The sequence below is a fragment of the Morus notabilis genome, unplaced genomic scaffold, assembly GCF_000414095.1.
Source record: "Morus notabilis unplaced genomic scaffold, ASM41409v2 Scaffold802, whole genome shotgun sequence".
Taxonomy (NCBI): Eukaryota; Viridiplantae; Streptophyta; class Magnoliopsida; order Rosales; family Moraceae; genus Morus; species Morus notabilis.
In genome coordinates, this window is record NW_010358472.1 from 193591 (window position 1) to 213754 (window position 20164).

General features: G+C 35.6%; 4 protein-coding genes across 5 annotated transcripts in view; all 4 read right to left on the reverse strand.

The window, feature by feature from the left end:
• LOC112090537 (acyl-CoA--sterol O-acyltransferase 1-like) overlaps nt 1-543 on the reverse strand; it is a 5520-nt gene extending 4977 nt beyond the window's left edge. Inside the window, exon 1 of the mRNA XM_024162076.1 lies at nt 10-543. Within this exon, the coding sequence (XP_024017844.1) occupies nt 10-534 (525 nt within the window). The 5' untranslated portion in view covers nt 535-543. The remainder of the gene's footprint in view (nt 1-9) is intronic.
• A 4097-nt stretch (nt 544-4640) lies between these two features.
• Nucleotides 4641-5842, reverse strand: LOC21396811 (probable long-chain-alcohol O-fatty-acyltransferase 5). The gene has a single exon (XM_010092680.2). It carries the CDS (start codon nt 5774-5776, stop codon nt 4730-4732), a length of 1047 nt encoding a protein of 348 aa, XP_010090982.1. The 5' UTR covers nt 5777-5842; the 3' UTR covers nt 4641-4729.
• Nucleotides 5843-8179: 2337 nt separating this feature from the next.
• On the reverse strand, nt 8180-10859 carry LOC21396812 (acyl-CoA--sterol O-acyltransferase 1). Its single transcript, XM_010092681.2, has 2 exons — nt 9504-10859; nt 8180-8332 (listed from the first exon to the last, which is right to left on the reverse strand). The coding sequence occupies exons 1-2, from the start codon at nt 10589-10591 to the stop codon at nt 8308-8310; spliced, it is 1113 nt and encodes a 370-aa protein (XP_010090983.2). The 5' UTR covers nt 10592-10859; the 3' UTR covers nt 8180-8307.
• Nucleotides 10860-14019: 3160 nt separating this feature from the next.
• On the reverse strand, nt 14020-19931 carry LOC21396813 (U4/U6.U5 tri-snRNP-associated protein 2). Of its 2 annotated transcripts, XM_024162061.1 has the most exons (11): nt 19807-19931; nt 19453-19583; nt 17297-17681; nt 16947-17191; nt 16440-16521; nt 16126-16311; nt 15838-16005; nt 15504-15722; nt 14767-14938; nt 14500-14671; nt 14020-14418 (listed from the first exon to the last, which is right to left on the reverse strand). In XM_024162061.1, exons 3-11 carry the CDS (start codon nt 17651-17653, stop codon nt 14325-14327), a joined length of 1695 nt encoding a protein of 564 aa, XP_024017829.1. In that variant the 5' UTR covers nt 17654-17681; nt 19453-19583; nt 19807-19931; the 3' UTR covers nt 14020-14324. The 2 variants fall into 2 exon arrangements, with proteins under 2 accessions (XP_024017829.1, XP_010090984.1); XM_010092682.2 differs by lacking the exon at nt 19453-19583.
• Between the last annotated feature and the right edge of the window lie 233 nt (nt 19932-20164).

Here is a 20164-nt window from a genome sequence, read left to right on the forward strand (position 1 = left end):
CCGGGGGGCCGCGGCTGCGACCGTGGCTAGGATGATCTCCAAGGCGGTGTAGGTGTATACTCCGAAAAGAAACAAGAACAGTTTGGGATGGATGGAGGATTTGTTTTGATAGACAGGCAAAATAGTGGCAAATATTAAGGCCTTTGTGGCATAATTTAGAGGCGATTTTTGGCCTTTCTTTGAGTTTTGGCCGGCGTTTTCTTGGATTTTTATGGGGAGACAAGCTAGAGGAACGAAACGTGACAAAGGAAGAGGTGGGTCGGAGGAAAGAGGGCCTTTACCGAAGGAGAAGAGGATGAGTTTGAAGGTGGCGAGCCAAGCGATGAAGAAAGAAGTTGGGCCTCCGAGACAGATGGTACTCAGATTTAGAGGCAGGACAAAGAAGAGGAGTGTCACCGGGAGGATTACGACAAACCTTTTTGGTCCTTGTTTGGTGATCTTGGCGATGGCGTGACAATACCAGAGTGATGCCACCACCGTAATCCATACCATAGCGAAGTTGCTCATTTCTCCTTCCATCTTCATGATCACCATATCGCGATAGTACCCCCTTAATTTCGCTTAAATTTCTTATTGATCAGATCGTAATAATAAAAAAACAAAGACTTGGAAATTCTTTTTGTGGTGTAGACACTAGACAAGGTCAAAAATATTAAGCAGGTCATTCATGCTATTCCATGGTGGATTCTGTTGACCTTTTAAGTATGGTATATGTTAAATATCATAGTCTCGATCAGTTCACCGATTTAAATTTTCAATTTGAGTTGAGACGTGATTTTATATAAAAGCTTTTAATTATAATAAAAAAGTTAGATGTGACTTTTTGTGAGAGCTTTTAATTGTAACAAAACTAGAATTGAAAACTCGAAACGGTGAAATGAACGAGGCATAAATTTGTTCACATTAAACTTATGTCAAAATTAATTAGTAATTGGAAATCTAACATAATTGAGCTCGGCATCCTTCGATCAACAATTGCGTTTGCTACTATGCTCATAATTTTTTTGCCACATTTAATTTCCTGCCAATTTTACTCGCCAATTTATTATTATTATTTCTTCATTTTTAGTGTTTTATGAGGGTATGTGGCGGAAAAGGGCGACCACCGTCCTCAACTTTTTAAGTGCAGAGCCCAAATATTGTGTATACGTCATTAAGCTCTACAAATTTCCCGATTCATCTACAGATTCTAAAGACTAGTTTTTGTTCAATTAGGAAAAAAGAAGAAGACGATTTAATTATTTGCTCATCTGAAGACAATTCAATGAGATGTATGCGTATGCATACTTCACAGATCATGAAAATGAAGAACTGAAGAAGAAAGCCAGCCAATCGACGCTGTCGGACGGAAAGGACTCTTAATATTATAAAATGCAACATTTGAAAAAGACTATGATTTATAATACCATGTACACATGTCAGTTGAGATGCAAAATCCAATCTGAAAAGCACATAGAAATTGCCGTGATAGAATACATTGCGAAATTGACGTGAATAGGATCTTCCTTTTCCTTTCAAAATGTGCCCACGTCTACACACGCCTATGGATGTTTGGGGCAGGGTCGGTGAAAAGTTACATATAGGTCGCTTAGTATAGTGATAATATATCTAGAGAATCAAGTGTAATACCTAATTTCAGGGGGGAAAAAGAAAAGTATTACTCGACATAATTATTTCAACTTGAATTGTCCATGCACAGTTGTGTACATTTGAGTTATAGTTTGAGATACGAATTTTTTTGAGTTTGTATTTGAGTGAGTCAAATCTTGAATTTGTATTTAGATAGTATTTTAATAAAAACTCAATGCTGATGAAAAATTTTAATATGATATATGGGTCGGGTTTTATTCGTCTTTTCGTTGTCAATGTATAGAAAAAAAATCATCTCAATCAGAATTAAAACCAAAAAGTTATAATATTTTTAAGAATAGAAAAAATACTGTTCATTAAAGTTATAACTCGAGTTGCTTTTTTTTTGAGTTTTTCACTCAAAAGAACAAGCTCTAAATATTCCAAACGTTCTAGATTCAGGTCCCAGTTTTCCCCAATCATAAGCAAATAAGATCAAAGGGAAATATCGACTTGAAAATTGTTTCAGCTGCAGAATTAGGGTTAATTTCACGAATAGTTCTTAAGATTTGCTCTTAATTTTTTAGGGTATGTTTGGCATGAGGAATGAAAGGTAGAAAAAATTGATAGATTATGAGGGAAGGAAATTATGAAGAATGGGAAGGATTATAAATTTCCTCAAAGTTATTTGTTATGATAAAAAGAAAAGATTGTGGTTATCCATCCTTTTGTTTGATATTAAAAGTAGAAAGTAAAGAAAGGATTGCTATTATTTATAAAATTACTATGTTACCCGTTTAGATAAATAGATTTTTTTTTTTGGAATGTTAATTGGTGCATTATCAATACATAACACCGAAATAGTAGAAGTTATATTATATAAACAATGCCCACGTAGAATTATTCGAATAAATGTAAACATGTGATGTTACATATGTCTTCTTTTTAAGTAAATATATGTTAGCATGCATACTGTAACCACATAAATTTTAATTGTTCTATCGTTGAAAAATAATGATAATTATATTTGCTGAGATGAAATTCATTTACTGATTTTTAAATGAGATGAAATTTCATTGAAAAATAAAAACGTAACAGCGTTAACTAGTTTTCAACAAAGGAGGGTAATTTTCTATTGTGACTTGACTCCATCACCAATCCGTTCATATCAGTGAGGATTGTTTTTGGTGGGCTCGGGTGGATTCACAGTCCTTAGCACTTTCCACTCCCTTGCCGAATCCACCCTACCAAACAAGAGAAAAACTCCCCCTTCCTCCTTTCTCTCCACCGCTATTAGATATGCAACAATGGGCCGACACAATGACTGATCAGGTTGACACGGTCTGTCACTGTTTAAGACACGACCCAGCTCATAAATATTAGTGTGTTAGGCTGGGTTAACATATATCGGCCAAAGAGTGAGCCCGGCACGGCCTCTGAAAAATCATACGCTAGGTCGGGCTTGGGTTAGGCTAGGCCGGCTAGTGTAAGGCCCATATAGGCCCACAAATGGGGGAAGCCAACAAGTTCAAGATGATTGGGTTGATGACTTTAAAAATTTAGACATTTATGATACTCTCACCGGGAGTAATATGTTGTAATTATGAACAATATTTTTTTTTTTCTGTTTTTAAGTAATTTTGTAAACATCTTATGTATAATTATCCTGATGGTACTCTTTTTTCCTTACTAAGGTTTTGTACCACTGAGTTTTTCTTGGAAAGGTTTTTAATGAGGCAATCGTAAATAAAATATCCCTTTTCATATTTTCATTGACTCTTCAAACTTTTATATTTGTTAACTTGTTTAAAAATTTAAAAATTAAAAATTACATGCTTAGATGGGCCAAGATGAGCCTTGAATGGGCTGGCTCATTCAAAACCCATGGCACAGCCCATCCTGGCCCACGACACGGCCCAGCCTAGTCCACGTAAAATTGACATGTGGTGTGGGCTGGGCCGAGATAATTCTTATATGGGCTGGCTAGGTTTAACCCACAAATTTCGTGAGTTGGGCCGGCCCGGCCCACGGCCTGCTTGGGCCTAAGGATAAAGGGTCAGGCCGGGCCGGTCCATTCTTGCATCTCTAACCGCTATCCTTTTCATTCTCAATCTAACTTACTAAACATACTTTCAAAACGTTTCACAGTTGGTCTTTAAAGTTTTATTATGTTTTAGTTTCGATCATTTTATGATAATTTTATGTTTAATATTTGATGAAAATTGTGAAAATTAAGGATCAAAATTAAAAACATATGAAATTAACGGATAAAACAATAGTTTTCACATATAGTCCTCGAGTTCTAACTGCTTCTAATTTTATACACAATTTACAGAGATTCCATCAAATTTTAATACCTAATTAACGGAAAGATCGAAACTAAAATAGAATAAAATATGAAGGATTAATTGTGAGACATTTAAAAAGTCAAGAATTAAAATGAGATTGAGGACAAACTTCAGAGAGACCGTTTATGAAATTAACCCATAAAATTATATATGTTTGGCTTGAAATTGACTGCTTTTCTAAACGCACACCCTTGACTTGCTAATATAATTAACTAGATTGTAATGATTTACGTGGGATCCTTGTTCTTTTGTTATCTTGAGTTTCTCTAAATTTCATTTTCTTCTATATATAGGTTTTTTCTCGAAGGATCCAGAAGAAGAAGAAGAAGAAATGTGCCGGTAAATGCAATATACCTGGTTCGATCGGAAAATAATATATGTAATACACATTGTTTGGGTGCGCGGCATGTGATTAGACACACAAAAAAAAAGGAAAAAAGAAAAAAAAATTCTAATAATTGAGTAAAATCTTATATAAAAAGTTAATTTAGTAAGATCTTCAATAGACGTTTAGTTTATGAATTTAGAATCATAATTTAAAAATATTTTTTATTTATATATATTTTTTTAAAAAAATATTATAATAAATTACGAACTATAATTTAAATTATAATACGAATTCAATAAAACAAACGCACAAAATGGAACCGTTGAAGTTAGCTCAAGTGATAGAGGTGATAGAGTATGTAAAGGTAGAGATCAAGTAAGACTGTGTTCCCGCCACCAAACTTGTGAAGTCACTTTCATTAAAAAAAATTATTAAAATAATTACATTTGCCAAAAAAAAATAAAAAATTAAGTGAAGGCAATAATCAATCCTTAACGAAACCAAAAGTAGTCGTACCAAGATTTTTGACGAACTCAATAGCAGCAAGAAGTTCTCTGTGTCCCCTCTCATCCGCACCGCACCTCCTTACCGCAGGCCAGAACAGCCAGGAACCAGTGACCATCACAAACGACATCGCCAGCACCCCCGAGACTAACGGCGGGAGCCGCCCCTTTCCCTTAACCGCCTTCTTAACGGCGACTTCGACGGCCAAACAGACGCCGTGAATCAAGAAAAAGCACGTGAGGTCCCACGTGGGCTTGGACCTTCCCAAGTAAAAGAAGATCAGCTCGTGCATCATGCCAGACACGAAAAACGCTGCCACTATAGCTGGCAGAGGGGCCCACATTTTACCAATCCAGCGGATGGAAAACGATCTCACGGGATCGTAAACTGTCGGCCGTAGGATGTTACTCGCCATGAGATTCCACCTTCTTCCCCAGAAGTCTTGAAGCGATGTGGAGAGGTAGGGCTCGTTGAACTGTGGCTCAAGCTCGACTCCAAGCGCGGCTCGAGCCAACGAGCCGATCAAGGCTAAGATGGCTTCAAAGATTATGTAAGTGTATATGGAGAACAAGAACATGAAAACTTTTGGGTGAAGAAATTCCCTCTTTTTGTAAGCTAGTAAGTTCGTAGAATATATGAGAAGCTTTATGGCATAATTGAGAGGCGATTTGTGTCGTTTTGGGTGATGATCTGGTGATGGGTGGTGTTGGGTGATTTTGATGGGGAAGCAAGCTATGGGGATGAAACGTGGCAGAGAGAGAGGTGGGTAGGACGAAAGAGGGCCTTTACCGAAGGAGAAGAGGAGGAGCTTGAATGTGGCGAGCCAAGAGACGAAGAAAGATGTGGGGCCTACTAGGAAAACGCTTGTGAGACTGAAAGGAAGAACTAGGAAGAGGAACATCACTGGAAGGATAGCCAAGAGTCTTGTTGGACCGTGTTTGATAATCTTACCGATGGTGTGACAGTAGCACAGTGATGCCACCACAGACATCCATACCATGATGAAGTTGCGTATTTCTCCTTCCATTTTTCACTCTTTTCTCTGCTCTTACAGTGATGAATGATCGTGGTTTGTGACTTCGTATAAAACGCCACCATTCATGTAGTTATAATTTTTTTGTTTCTTTTTTCACATTAAACGTGATACGGTTGATCACCCATTTGCGTCGTGATTTTTTAAATGCTATAATCATGACATCACATGTGGAGAGGCCCAACATATGTGTTTTGGGTGCTAAAGTGGCTTTATATTAAGGGTGCTAAAACTTGCTCGATATCTCTCTGACGTAGTTATAACTTATGGCATATTCGGATTCGAGTTTTCAATTTTAAGTTTTTAGGTCCCGTTTATTTCGTTGATTCGAGTTTAGAATTCGAGTTTTGCTACAGTAAAAAGCTCTCACAAACAATCACATCTAAGTTTTTTGTTACAGTAAAAAGCTCTCACATAAAATCACATCTCAACTTGAATTAAAAACTCGAATCAGCGAACTAAACGGGCCAGTTAAAAATTCTCAAAAAATGTTACATCTAAAATTTTTTTTTATTATAATTAAAAATTCTCAAAAAATATCACATCTCAACTTCAATTGAAAACTCAAATCTGCGAAGTGAACGAGACCTATTGTCTCATGGAATTGTAATCGAGGATTTTCGCTTTTCAAAAACATTGTAGCTGATATTTCAACCAACATTCTAAAGGTTTGGCTCTTTCCAAAAACATTTAAGCTGATGTATATATCTACATGCATGTGCATATGCATTCTTTAGTGCACTACCATTAGTAAAGTTATCAGTTTCTTATTGAAGGGAACTTGGATGTTTTGGTTGTTTCTTTCTGATGGGCCAGGTGGTAGTGTTCACATGACCCATGTGGGAAACAACAAAAGAAGGTTTCCCCGTCTTAAAGTGGGCTGCAGCCCCAAATTTGTTTTCCCAAGTGGGCTCTTTACACATATAGATGGTAGCTAGGCACCACAATAAAATCTCTCTCTCTCTCTCTCTCTCTCTTTTCAAGAAGAAATGAATCTTTACATTATAATTATATAGCTCATGTTTGTTTGACTGATTTAGCTCAACTTAACTCAGTTTAAATAGTGAGAACAGTTTGAACTCGTATTTGACAAGCACATAATCTGAATTATATTTTCTGTTTAAACTGAGTTAAACTGTCCAACTTAAAGTATAACTCTCTCTTTAAGTTCAACCGTTCACACCAGTTTTAAACAGTAAAAAAGTGTCCATTCTTTCTACTTTTTACACCTACCAAACATAAATTCGAATTGTATTCCGTGTTCAGATTAAAATTTTAACAGCACATCTAAACACTAATTTGAACTAAAATTTAAACCACACCGTTTGATTTTTTCTGTTTAAATCAAAAAGTTCAAATCACTAAAATTCGAACCAACCAACCAAACCGGAGCATAGTAAATTGGATAGACTAGTTGTATAAAACACAGATGACGTTTGGTTTATGTATACAGAATCATGATTCAAAACCATTCTCATTTTACGCGTATTTTTTGTGAGAAAAAATACTGTAGAGAACCATGAATCATGATTCAAAATCAAGAACGAATATTGAAAATAAACGTCCTAGTTGATTGGCATATAAATGATAATTAATGTTGAGTTGATGGAAAGCAAAATAAAATAATGAAAAAGATATGTATGTAAGGACTAATTAAGAAGTAATAAATATAAGCGCTATGCCAAGATGCCATCTAGTTGAGTAGGGTCGAATCCCGTTTTCACCCGAAAGGGAATATGTGGTCTTTGTAGTTGTAATTGTACAAATGATGGGCAACGACAATCTCCTATCAATTATGCTAATAAAGACAGAAAAATACTTGCCGCCTAATCTTTTTATTCCATCACAAAGCTTGTCCCTGTGAACTTGTTGATTTGCTTCTTTTGTATAGATCTATGGACTAGAAACGCATATTGATTCTCATGAGATAAAGATAGCGCTTCATATTAAAATATTAAACTATTGTTAGTCGACCTCTTAACAGTTTAAGTTTTTTAGATGAATTGGTAAACTAACATGGTATCAGAGTGAGATGTCATGAGTTTAAACTCCCGTAATTACACTATTTATCCCCATTTAAATTGTCACATGTGTTGGGTTTTTAATATATCTCTAGTTTAAATATTCACGTGTTGGGCTTTTCAATTAATTTACCTACACGATTACCCAATGTCCAGCCCACACGTGAGGGAGAGTGTTAAAGTATTAAACTATTATTGATTTACCTCTTAACAGCTTAAACTTTTAGAATGAATTGATAAACTAACAAATCAATGTCCCGTTCTTTTCGCTGATTCGAGTTTAGAATTCGAGTTTTGTTACAATAAAAAGCTTTCAGAAACAGTTACATCTAATTTTTTTACTATAGTAAAAAGCTCTCAAACAACATTACATCTCAACTCAAATTAAAAACTCGAATTAGCAAACCGAACGGACCCTAACGGCTGTAGATTGTAATCTTTGGCCACAGGCCAACCCAACTGAGCTTACTTCCTTGGTGACCGCGCACAAAACGACACTCTTGATCATGTTCCGTTTTTGTTCTCATCCCTGAAGAAATCCCCAGTCAATTTACAAATAGATCATATATTTCCTCTTGGAAGGAGTTTCTGTTGTATACAGTATCTCGAACTTTAACAAAGAATCCAAGCCACTTTCCATCAAACATTATTTTTTCTTAATTTTACACGTAAGACAGATATATATACACATACACACGCACACATCATATAGAGCTATATTTGCATGAGAAAAACGACAACATTTATCTTTATAATTCTGTAGCCATGCAGTGTTTGACAGAGAAGGACATCTGCTTTGCAAAAAAGTCATGATACACAATCCCGTTCTTTTCACTAATTTAAATTTAAAATTTAAGTTTTATTACAGTAAAAAATTCTTAAAAGTAATTATATGTAATTCTTTTATTACAATAAAAAATTCTCACATAACATCATATTTTAACTTAAATTAACGAACTGAATAGGTCCATAATTACTTCCCTTGTCCTTTACCTTTCATATTTCTGGATGCAAAAACGTGTCGATATGGGAGTGGAGAAGCAATTCATTAATGATGAAGCTTTTCTCACCCCATTTTGAACAGTATTTAAGTACTTTAGACTTTATTTAATGAGTTAATTTGAATTTTTAATTTAAGTTGAAATGTAATTTTATTTGATAATTTTTTATTGTAATAAAAAAATTAAATATAATTATTTTTGTGAGATGTAATAAAATTTAAATTTTAAACTCAAATAAATAAAATGAATAAGACAATAATATTGATATCCCTCGCAAGAGAGGATTGAAAATAAGCTATTAGGAAAATCCAGAACATAACCAATATTATACAGAATAATCAAAGGTAAGAAAAAAAATTAATGGAATCATGTAAAAATGTATTGACATAAAATTGTGTAACTGCCACACATGATTGTTATTTTATGATCTTCAATATCAACAAATCTACCAGAACATTTCCTCGGCTGATTAAGCGCGTGGTCCCCATAATTGCGAAAGTTAGTTCAATTTGGAGAATTCGTATACAATATTCTCAATCAAAAGAGTTAAGACTGATATTTCAGTGATCAGTACTCATCAAAAACATGCAATGAATCTCAGCCGTTTAACTCACCGAACACCTAATTTTGAGATACAATGAATGAAAACTGTGTATTGTAAATGTCAAAAAAAAAAAAGAAAAAAAAAAAGAAACTCACAACTGAGAGATGTGCATGATCAATCTCGTCGCATTCATGGTCTTCAAAGTAAGAGCACTCCCAACATTCTTCAAGAACGCGCCCACCGCCGCGTACTCCTCAAACGCCCGGACGTCCGCCTGAAACCGGAGAAGCGGAGGGAAGAACAGCCAAAAGCCGGTCACCATAACAAATCCAACGGTCAACGGCCCGGAAACGATCCTCGGCAACCGGAACTTCCCTGCAACTGCTTTCTTCAAACCAATCTCAGCCGTTAAACAAGCCCCGTGAAGGACAAAGAACCACGTGATCTCCCACGTGGACTTTAGACGCCCCAAGTAGAAAAAGATCAGCTCGTGCATGATCGCCGACACGGCGAACGTCCCCATCACGGCGGGGAGCGAGGCCCACTTCCGGCCGATGACACGTGTCGCGATGTTGACGACGGGTTCGTATACTGTCGGGCGCAGAATACTGGTGACCATGATGTTCCATCTACGGCCCCAGAAGTCCTGGAGTGACGTAGACAGATACGGCTCGTCGAACTGCGGCTCGAGCTCAATCCCAAGGACGGCGCGAGCAAGAGCCGCCGCGATGGCGAGCATGATCTCCAGGCAGAGATAGATGTGGAAGCTGTAGAGGATCAGAACCAGGTTCTTGGGCATGAAATGGGTGTAGTAACGGTGGGCTTGTACGAGGAGAGCGAGAATCAAACCTTTTATGGAGTAGTTGAGAAGGGATTTTTGTCCTCTTTTTCTGGGTTTTTGTGGATTTTGAGGTTTTTGATGGGGCTGTATCTTGATGGGTAAACAGGCGACGGCGACGAAGCGTCGGGGAGAAATGGAGGGATCGGAGGAGAGAGGGCCTTTGGCGAAGGCGAAGAGCAAGAGCTTGAAATTGGCCAGCCAAGCAAGGAAAAACGACGTCGCTCCTCCGAGATGCATGGAAGAGAGATTCAAAGGAAGGAACAGAAAAAGGATCACGATTGGGGCTATTCCCAAGAGTCTCGGAATGCCTTTTGGGACAAGCTTCCCCATGACGTAGCAGTAGAAGAGAGACGCGTAAGCCGTGAGCCAAACCTTCACGAAAGTTATCATCTCTCGCTCCATTATTGTAATCTTGATCCCAAGAAGATGAACTGATGAAGATCTTTTGTTACGTTTCTTGTTTCTTTTCTTTGAGCTTTTTTTCTTGTTTAACGAGTGATCACAAGACGTGAAAAACGGGGCACGTTTTGTTTCCTTGTGCCCAAGATATAAAAAATGTCAACGTTGTTTTGTTTAAAGTGTGACCGGAAAAAGTGGCAGATTGAATTTTACCACTTTCCAGTCCGTGGAGAATAAGGCTGCGATGGTGTGGAATTAATGGAGAATTAAGGCCCCGTTTATTTCGTCAATTCGAATTTAAAATTTGAGTTTTGTTACAGTAAAAAGTTCTCAGAAACAGTCACATCTAACTTTTTTACTACAATAAAATATTCTCACACAAAATCACATCTCAACTTAAATTATAAACTCAAATCAGCAAAATGAACGGATTCTGACATCAGCAAAAAAAAAAAAAAAAAGAATAATATTTACTCGTGTGCCAAACCGGAAAATGACACGCCGCAGAATTGTTTATAGAATAAGGTATACGCAAAAAGCATGTTGTTTTGTGATTTTCTTTCTTTTTCAAATTTTCTAGGGTAGCTTATTTAGTTGGTTATTTATTGTTTGTATAGACTTTTACTTTTCTTTTTACGCGAGCCGTGGTGTAAATTAAGGTCTCATTTATTTTATCGATTTAAATTTAAAATTTGAGTTTTATTATAATAAAAAATTATTAAAAATAGTCACATTTAATTTTTTTACTACAATAAAAAAACTCTCATATAAAATCACATCTCAACTCGAATTAAAAATTTAAATCTACGAATTAAACAAACTATAAATTATAAAATTACCACCTAATTAGTCCCTTAAAAAATAAATTAACAATAATTTTTTATTTTTTAACCGTTAAATTTATATTAAAATATGTTTATTTTATATATTTTTTAATTTAATATAATTTTAATGAAGTATAACAGTTAAAAAGTAAGCTATTAATAAATCGGCCCACCAAATAAGTTATTTGCAACCACAGATATTAGAATCTTATTTTCTAACCCATGCGTTCTAGAATACCTCTAATCTGATGGACACGATAGAGCACATAAGAATGGAAGGTTAAGATTATTACACCTCTTTTTTTTCTTTTTCTTTTTTTAAGTTTTGATTGGTCAGGAGAAAGTTGTTTTTGGACCTGTCAGTTGTTTGGTTTTGTCGAGAAAGAATAATAATTAAGAATTCTTATTTACGATGGAGACGAAGAGAGCCACCCAAGTTTGAAGGATTGTATGGAAAGTGAACTGAAAGTGGACTAAAAAAACAATCGTTCATTTCACAGATTTAAATTTTTAATTCGAGTTGAGATGTGATATTTTTTAAAAACTTTTCACTGTAATAAAAAAAATTAAATGTGACATTTTCTGAGAGTTTTTCACTGTAGAAACCTATAACTGAAAACTCGAATCGGTGAAATGAACGAGACGCTATTCCAAAGTGACCTTATGTATTTTCTGGTTGTATTTAGTATTTACACGATGCCGGTCCCCTTTTTTACGTGATTTTATATAAATTTAACAGATAAAAAACTTGACATACCGATATGTTGACGTATCAGAAAAAGTCTAAAAAAAATCTATTAACTTCTTATTTATTGTAAGTAAAAGTTTGAACAACTGAAATATTCAAAGGTTCCCTTCATTTGCATGTTTGACATCCCTTGGTCTTCATTTTAAAAATACCAGTTGGACAAAACTACTGCAAGATTTCTATTTGTTGTAATCGCATAATTTCAAATGCCAAAACAAACACAATAAAGATTTTGAGACATTTATATCCCATGTCATGTTTTTCTTTTAGGTCATTTCCTGCTCAATTCTTCACTCACCATCATCATCATTATTATTTTTTTTTAGAAAATCATCTATTATTATTATTATTTATTATTATTATTATTCGACGTCACAAAATAATGCAACAAGAATAAACACTGCACATTGCAAAAGTCACAAACATCGGAGGCATGCCATCTTCAACACTCAGGTTTGAATTTAGTGGCTATTGCCATTGACAATTTGACGTCGTTTCAACAAGGGAAGCTTTTTAAAATATATGTCATCCTTGCCGGTGCAACATTACAAAAGAGTAGGTTTCTTTTTTTTTTAACGGAGAATTTATTATTGAGAGTGTGTGAATCTAAATCTTTATTTATTATTCTTGATAAATATTTTTTTGTTAGTGTAATTATTTAACTAAAAAAATTATGAATCAAGAATAAAAGATAAAAATCTTAAAACTCGTTTAGTTCGCTGATTCGAGTTAAGATATAACTTTATATAAGAACTTTTTACTGTAGTAAAAAAGTTAAATGTGACTGTTTTTTAGAACTTTTTACTGTAACAAAACTCAAATTTTAAACTCAAATCCGTGAAATAAACAGAACCTTAATCCATACATTTTAAGGGTATTTGCCAAGCTTACTTTTTTTTTTTTTTTTTTTTTTTACACAATACAGAATCAAATACACGTCCTCCTAAACTCAGAGCCCAAACCATATATCCCATTGTTTGACCTTTTATTAGCAATTTGGTATTACACAATGGGTCCTATTTTGAGCTTTACTATTACAATTATTACAACTTGTCAACAAATCGGTATAAAATATAAAGATAACAGATGTGGGAGGCTTTTGTAAAAATAATATAATAGAAAAGCTTTATTCATAAAATAACAATTTAAAAATTTTTATTTGCAAAATGACTTTCTGAGAAGAAAGAAAAACGAAAAAAAAAAAAGGAATCCAAAACCCTCCTGAAGCTAGCTCCGTTTCTCCTCCCTCACGAAGTGCTCAGTCATGGCAACTTTTTTTGATTTCTTCACATTCATTTTCCCCAACTATCAAAGCTCTAGATCGGCAAGATTGAAGGAATTTTTATCATATTTTATTTGATTAAGTGCTTTGAAGAAGAAGAAATTATTAGAAGAACTTTTTAGAGAACAAAATTTAAAAACTCCAGCATAAGGAAAGAGAAGATCTTGGAGGTTCTGAAGGGGGAGAGAGAGAGGGATGAGGATTTTAGGTCGTTCGTGAGGGCTCGTAGAAGGGAGGAGAATGAGGAGAGCTCGAATTTGATATTTGACCTCAGAAATGAGACCACATCTGTTAATAATACATATTAATTATATAATTAAGAATTTATTCAAATAAAATAAATAAAATTAAAATTAAAAAGTCATTTTTCTAATTTTACTTTTTTACTCTGTTATTTTAGCCAAATTCTCCAGATGTGGTCATCTCTCTTTCATGAGGAAAAACAAAGGATTATTCACGACATGAGCATAACAAACTCGGTTAAATCCTCTTTTATTTCCAGGCCCTAATAACACGTATATAAGATGTAGTTGGACAACTCACGTCTTCTCATCGCTCATCAAGGACTCATAACACAAAGTGAAAAATAGCGAATAATTCTGATATTAGCCGATTTAGAAAATCCTTTCAAAGATTACAATGGCTGAAGTTGCAAAGAAAGATCAATGGCTTACCGGTCAAAGCCAACATATTTTGTTGCCTTTCAACGAAAAAACCTTTTAATATCCACAGAACCTCCGAGCTGTAAGCCAGTGATACAAAGAAGAATAAGCTACCTTAAGAGGTCGACATTTTCTTCATCTATATAACTTTCTCCTCTTCGCAATTATGTAAGTACTGGGGGTGTCACAAAGTATACTGAGACTCAAAAACTCTCTAATGTTACTGCTGCTGTTCATATATCTGCATATAAGCCTCTGAGAGAGCAACCATTTGAGGAAGAGTTTCTGAGACATGCAAATCCTGCATCTCGTACCTGCAAATATTGATGGAATAAGTAAGTTCACAGACAGGTTATGGCTTAAAATAAACGAAATCTATGAGAATGATAGTTTACCATAATTCTTCCGATTTTCTCTGCACAAATACCCTGTAGGAACCCTCACCAGGTTTACCATCATGAACAACATTGGCGATCAGATCATACTTTGAGCGTAGTTTTTCATTTACTTTAGGCGTTGGCAAGGGGATGTAGTCCTTCAGTTCAAGGTTTTTAACAGGAAAGTTTACTGCGGCACAGATAAATCAGTTAGCAGAAGGTATACAGGAGGGTAACATCCCGTCACAGTACGTACAAAGTGTATTCCCAGCAAAAAAGTCTCACCTAAGGTAGGATTCTTCTCAACAAAGAAGTTGTTTTTCGTAAACCGCCGCATGTGAAGAATGACATACTGTGGTAATCGAGTGACCCGATATCTCATCCTTGCTATATGAGGACGGACAACTTCAGTCACAGTCTCCCCATCAAATTTCTTCAGAATGTTAAACAGAGGGACCTATAAAACAAACCCGATTTATTATTTTATCCATCAAAATAGTACTAAGAACCTGGTTACCATCCGCACCCGGGACCTTGGTCCTAGGTAGCGACGCTCCAACCACATGAGCTAACCTGCTTCGTCAGTAACATTCCCAATTACAGTTTAAATATCTAAGTTGGCAAAATTATAAGATGTAAACGTAAGTTAACTACTGTGTTTAAGGGAATAGGGAAACTCAAGATCAACAAGGATATATTTCAGACACACTTGAGCTTGTTTGAATTCAATGTTAAACTATGTATAATCTATGATGATTCAGGTTGTAAGTTTGTAAGAAGTTATACACGTTCTCCTTCTTTTAGTTAAACTTCAAACAAAAATGCTCCAATTCAGCCACAGTTAACAATTAAAACTTATATTTAAAACTTGAAGCTCAACACCAACTTTTAAGGCACCAAAAAGTGAAAATTGATACATCATCATTTCATCTTTATGCAGAACTTAATCATATACATGATAATTAAACAACGAAAAACCAGCTTTCACCAAAGAAATGAACGAACCAAAAACACGTCATTACCTGTGGTATTATATTTTTCTCCATAACATCTTGGAAAAGAGGAGGTGGTGGCAAATCCAGTCCCAGCATTAAGAATGGCATATTGGAAGACTCTGTAATAATGCCATTGTTCTCAGCACCACCATCTGTAGGTTTTAAAGCACCATTTGTGTCATCACCATTTTCCTTCTTTTCAGCAATAGTCTTGTTAGGAATTTCTTTCACAACCTCCAGTTCTCCCTGTAAGCATAGGTTCATGATAAATCACGAGTCAACCATAGTAGGAAGCCACAAGTGCAGCATCTAGTAAGCAGAAGCAAGGCAAACGAGGCAAAAGTGGGAAAAGAGGTTAAACCTGAAAACACTCATAAATAATGCTGCTATTTTTCTTTGAAGTCCTAAGATCAGAATGCAGTGTATTAAGGAGCCATGACATAAATTCAACTGGATCAGACTGTGCTCCTATTCTAAAACGCTTTTTACTGGCTTTCATCACAGCCTGCAGAAACTCGTGTGGGCTCACCTACAGAAAATTAAGAGTTGCAAATAATATATAATTATATATATATATAATTATATATATAAGTATATCAATTTCAATATTGAAACAAATACTTTGGTGTAAATCAAGCTAGGGACAAACCTGTCCTTTAAAGTTGCGTGCATGCCAAATTTTTCGTGTGAGCTCCCCGAATCTATGAACAAGTGGAGATTTGCAGTGTTGATAATTCTTGGGAATCAGGAAAAAGTTTCTTAGGGGAGTAACTCTCATCAGAGATTGAATAGTGACATTCACAAAATCAGTTTCCTTAATATTGTTAAGCCCCACCTGTAAATTTGCAAAATCAAGAGAGCACGAGCAAAACCAAGAAAAATGCCCAAAACTAATACTTTCCTGCACCTCTAATTTATGGCCACACACAAGCAGAAGTTTAAACAAAGAACAAAAATAAGCACCATTCCGGGAAGATAGTCTGAGCCGTCAAGTGTCCTGGACCACAGCTTATTTTTGTCGAGCAGTTGAACTTCTTCAGTAAACCTGAAATTATGACAGTTGAGTTGAAACAACTTCTTTCACGTCTAAAAAATTCCGCAATGGTTTTAAATTAATTGATGATTTGGAACAAGCGGAGAGAGAAAATGAAGAAGCTTTGGGAACATATTCTCAAATTTGTTGAAGAAAGTGCAAACGTGTTTGATTTTTAATTATGAACTCGAAAAACCAATGGTTATAGTAATTCCCGAGATATTAATAATAATGATGAAAGAGACGACACTCAAACGCGCGATTGTTGATATATTATTCACAACATTTGGATTTTCGTCTAGACATAATCAAAGGCTCAATGCACGCTCAAACGCGTAAAACAGTTATATGGATAAAGAGTGATGAGTAAGAAAAACAGGCAAGTGACACATAAGAAAAGAGGAGATATAAGTGAAAACAATAGACCAAAAACAAACCTTGGATTTAGAACATGTCGAATATCATCTAATGATGGATCACTAATCTCGTATCCATCAGGAAGGCAATAAACCTTCTCTGTTCGGAGGTTTATATAAACATGATGTCCAGCTTCAAGACTATGAGTATATGCATGAGACTTCCTTCCCCTTCCTTGGTAATACTTCCCACAAACCAAACACGCGTACACATTCAAATTCGATAGAGAAACAGAGCAGAACTTCTCAAAGTCAAAATCCAAAACCTGCAAAAGCCCCAAAAGACTGAGCAATCATAAACTCACAATGTAAATCAGTGTGCGCACTGTGCAGTGTTTAATGGTTATCTTGTACAGTTCCAAGTGATTAACCTGGCGATTAACGGTATCTAAGTAAGGACAATCCCTTCTAATCTCAATTTCACGGCTTCGCTTTCCCAAGGAAAATCCTTCATCACGCAGGTAATCATCCTCGTCCTCATCCTCTTCGGCTTCTATTTGAACACCATTTTGTCCAGTCCTTAACATACCATCACCATGGCCATCCGAACGCAGTTGCCTCTCACTCTCGTCCTCTTCATCATCATCACCATAGTTAAAACCAGGAAGAAGGGAGTTATCAGAGGCAGGTGGAGGGGAAATCATCTTCTGTCGTTTCCGCTCAGAATTTAAGTCTCCATCCTGACCAACTTTACCAGTGTCTTCCTCACGTTCTCTCTTGGATGTCATGTCCTTGACAAAACTTCAACTTTCACCACTAAAAAGTGAAACCAACAAGTAAATATGAAGTTTCCCCAACTAGGTTTTTATCCAATCAATCAATAATCCTATCGAATTCATGTGCGAGAGGGAAAATCAACTTCAGAAAACCCTAGAAGCATCAGAGACATAATTCACCACTTAACATAAGGAGACTCGAAAATTGAATCCAATGACACTGGAACTAAGATAAGAAAGTAAACATAAACACTTGATTGAACGATTGAAGCGAGAAAATTACATCAATGCGAATTTCGATATGAAAGAAAACGCGGGAAAAAGAGAGAAATTAAACCATTCAAGAACAGATTGAAAGCCAAGGCGAGAATATTAATAAAACAAACCCTAAGGGGGCGTTTGGTATGCAGGAATCAGTATGAATCATATTCCCGGAAAAGTGATGGAGGGTAATATGATTCCTAGGAATAATACATTACTGTGTTTGGTTCCATACAGGAATCTTTCGCAAATTCTCAGGAATATTACATTACTGTGTTTGGTTGTGCATGGGAATGTTGTGAATTAAAAAAATATATTATTTTTAAATGAATTACAATTAGCACTAATATTTTAAAAAGTATAAAATACAACACAACAAGTAGTTCATAAAATTATCAAATAATAGAGAACAAGTAGTCCATAAAATCCTATATACTCAAAAGTTCTTACAAAAGTTCTAAATATGAGAACATATACTCGAATAAGGTTCTAAACTTGAAATTAAAAGTTGTAAATCTATGTAGGAATATGAGAACATAAAATCCTATTTTTTTGATCATGAGCTAATATATGTAGGAATATAGCTACTAATTCTTCAACATCCATATTTTTTGTTCCCCTCAAATTGCCAATGGTTCTAAGGTAGTTACATAGGATAGTAAATGTTCTCCTATTCATACGAGTGCTTTCAAGACATGCTAAGTCACTCTCATGTATCCATCGATGGTAATTTAGTTGGCGTATATGATGTCGGCGATAAGAACTCTCACCCCATCTATTTCTACGCAAACGTCTCTTACTAATAATTACAAATATCATAAGCATGAACAAAAATGTCATGGAAGAAGATCCATATCTGTTCATTGATGGGAAAAAAAGAAATAAGCATACTTCTACAGAACCAAATCCACAGAACATACAGAACCAAACATAAGGTTGCTAGCTTTGAACCATAAGCATACTTCTCATATTACAATAGTACTAGCTTTGAACCATAAGCATACTTCTCATGTTCTGTTGATTAATTTTCATTTAGTTTTTAAACCGTTTGCTTTGTAGCTACTAGCTTGTTCTTCAATAGAATCCCATTTACCAATAAAACAAGTTGATAATTAACAGAAAAAAAAAATTAATAAAAAGAACATGCACACTCCAAAATCTTAGAAAACACATCGACTTATCATAAAAATACATTAGGCGTGAGAAATTGACCCTGTGTCAACAGCTAGATTAATATCCTTAACATATATATATGTTTACGTATATGTAACATCTAGAATATCCATGTAGCATTAAAAGTAGTACTGGTGGCCGTTCGCCAGAAATCGTGGCCAGAAATCGACCATAGCTCCAGAAACCCATCGCCAGAAATCGTGGCCAAAAAAGGATGAAAAAATCGTGGCCGCTCTGGTTCAAACCCAGATGCAGTTTAACAGAAAAAATTTTCAAGTTCTGGTTCAAACCCAGATGCGCCGATGCCGACGACGTTCAAATCGGAAAGTTCAGATCAAAAATTTTTCACAGAAAAAGGAGAAAAAAAGGAATCATACTCTGGTGGTGGCGGCAGAGGAAAGTCCGGCAACGGCGTGGTGGATCGGAGGGCGGCGGCGGCGTCCTCGACGGAAGCGGTGCTGGGTCTGGACGAGAGAGAGACTGGGTCTAGACGAGAGAGAGGTTGGGTCTGGACGAGAGAGAGAGATGGGTGAGATGGGTGGGTGAGAGAAATGGACGAGAGAGAGGTTGTTTCCCGTAAATATTACTTGATGAGTTTAGTATTATCTCAAAATGTGATAACGTGAAATTCATAAACTTTACTTTCCTATTCCTACTCTCATGATTATCCCATACCAAACGCCCCCTAAAAGGAAAATCGAAGAAGGAAAGAAGCTGAGAAGAAGCTGTACCTGAATCGGAGAACTGAGAGAGTCGTAAATGGTGGTAGGAGAGGCGGTGACTGGTGGTGAGCTTACAAGCTTAAGTTGAGAGTTGAGCTTGGGGACTTCGGAGGGAGAAGTTCTCCCAAAAGAAAGCACGGCAGATTTATTTCAGGTTCTTCTAGAATCATCTCAACCGTTGATATATCGAAATCGTGCCACGTAAATACTAGATTTTCTCTTTTAAAGGGTATTTTTTTCGTGGTATTTCACACTACCAGTAATCTTAATTATTAATTGATCAAAATGACTTAAATTGAAAATATACGTAGAATAGATAAATTTAAATTTAAGAGTTAAAAAATAAAAAATTATTGATAGTTTATTT

Coding starts and splice junctions, on each gene's coding strand:
- LOC21396811 (XM_010092680.2), bottom strand. CDS start 5,776: ATGGAAGGAGAAATACGCAACTTCATCATGGTATGGATGTCTGTGGTG.
- LOC21396812 (XM_010092681.2), bottom strand. CDS start 10,591: ATGGAGCGAGAGATGATAACTTTCGTGAAGGTTTGGCTCACGGCTTAC. Junction 8,333..9,503: donor ATCATGCACATCTCTCAGTT/GTGAGTTTCTTT, acceptor GGATTTCTTCAG/GGATGAGAACAAAAACGGAA.
- LOC21396813 (XM_010092682.2), bottom strand. CDS start 17,653: ATGACATCCAAGAGAGAACGTGAGGAAGACACTGGTAAAGTTGGTCAG. Junction 15,723..15,837: donor TTATTTATGAGTGTTTTCAG/GTTTAACCTCTT, acceptor CTATGCTTACAG/GGAGAACTGGAGGTTGTGAA. Junction 14,672..14,766: donor TGAGAAGAATCCTACCTTAG/GTGAGACTTTTT, acceptor TCTGTGCCGCAG/TAAACTTTCCTGTTAAAAAC.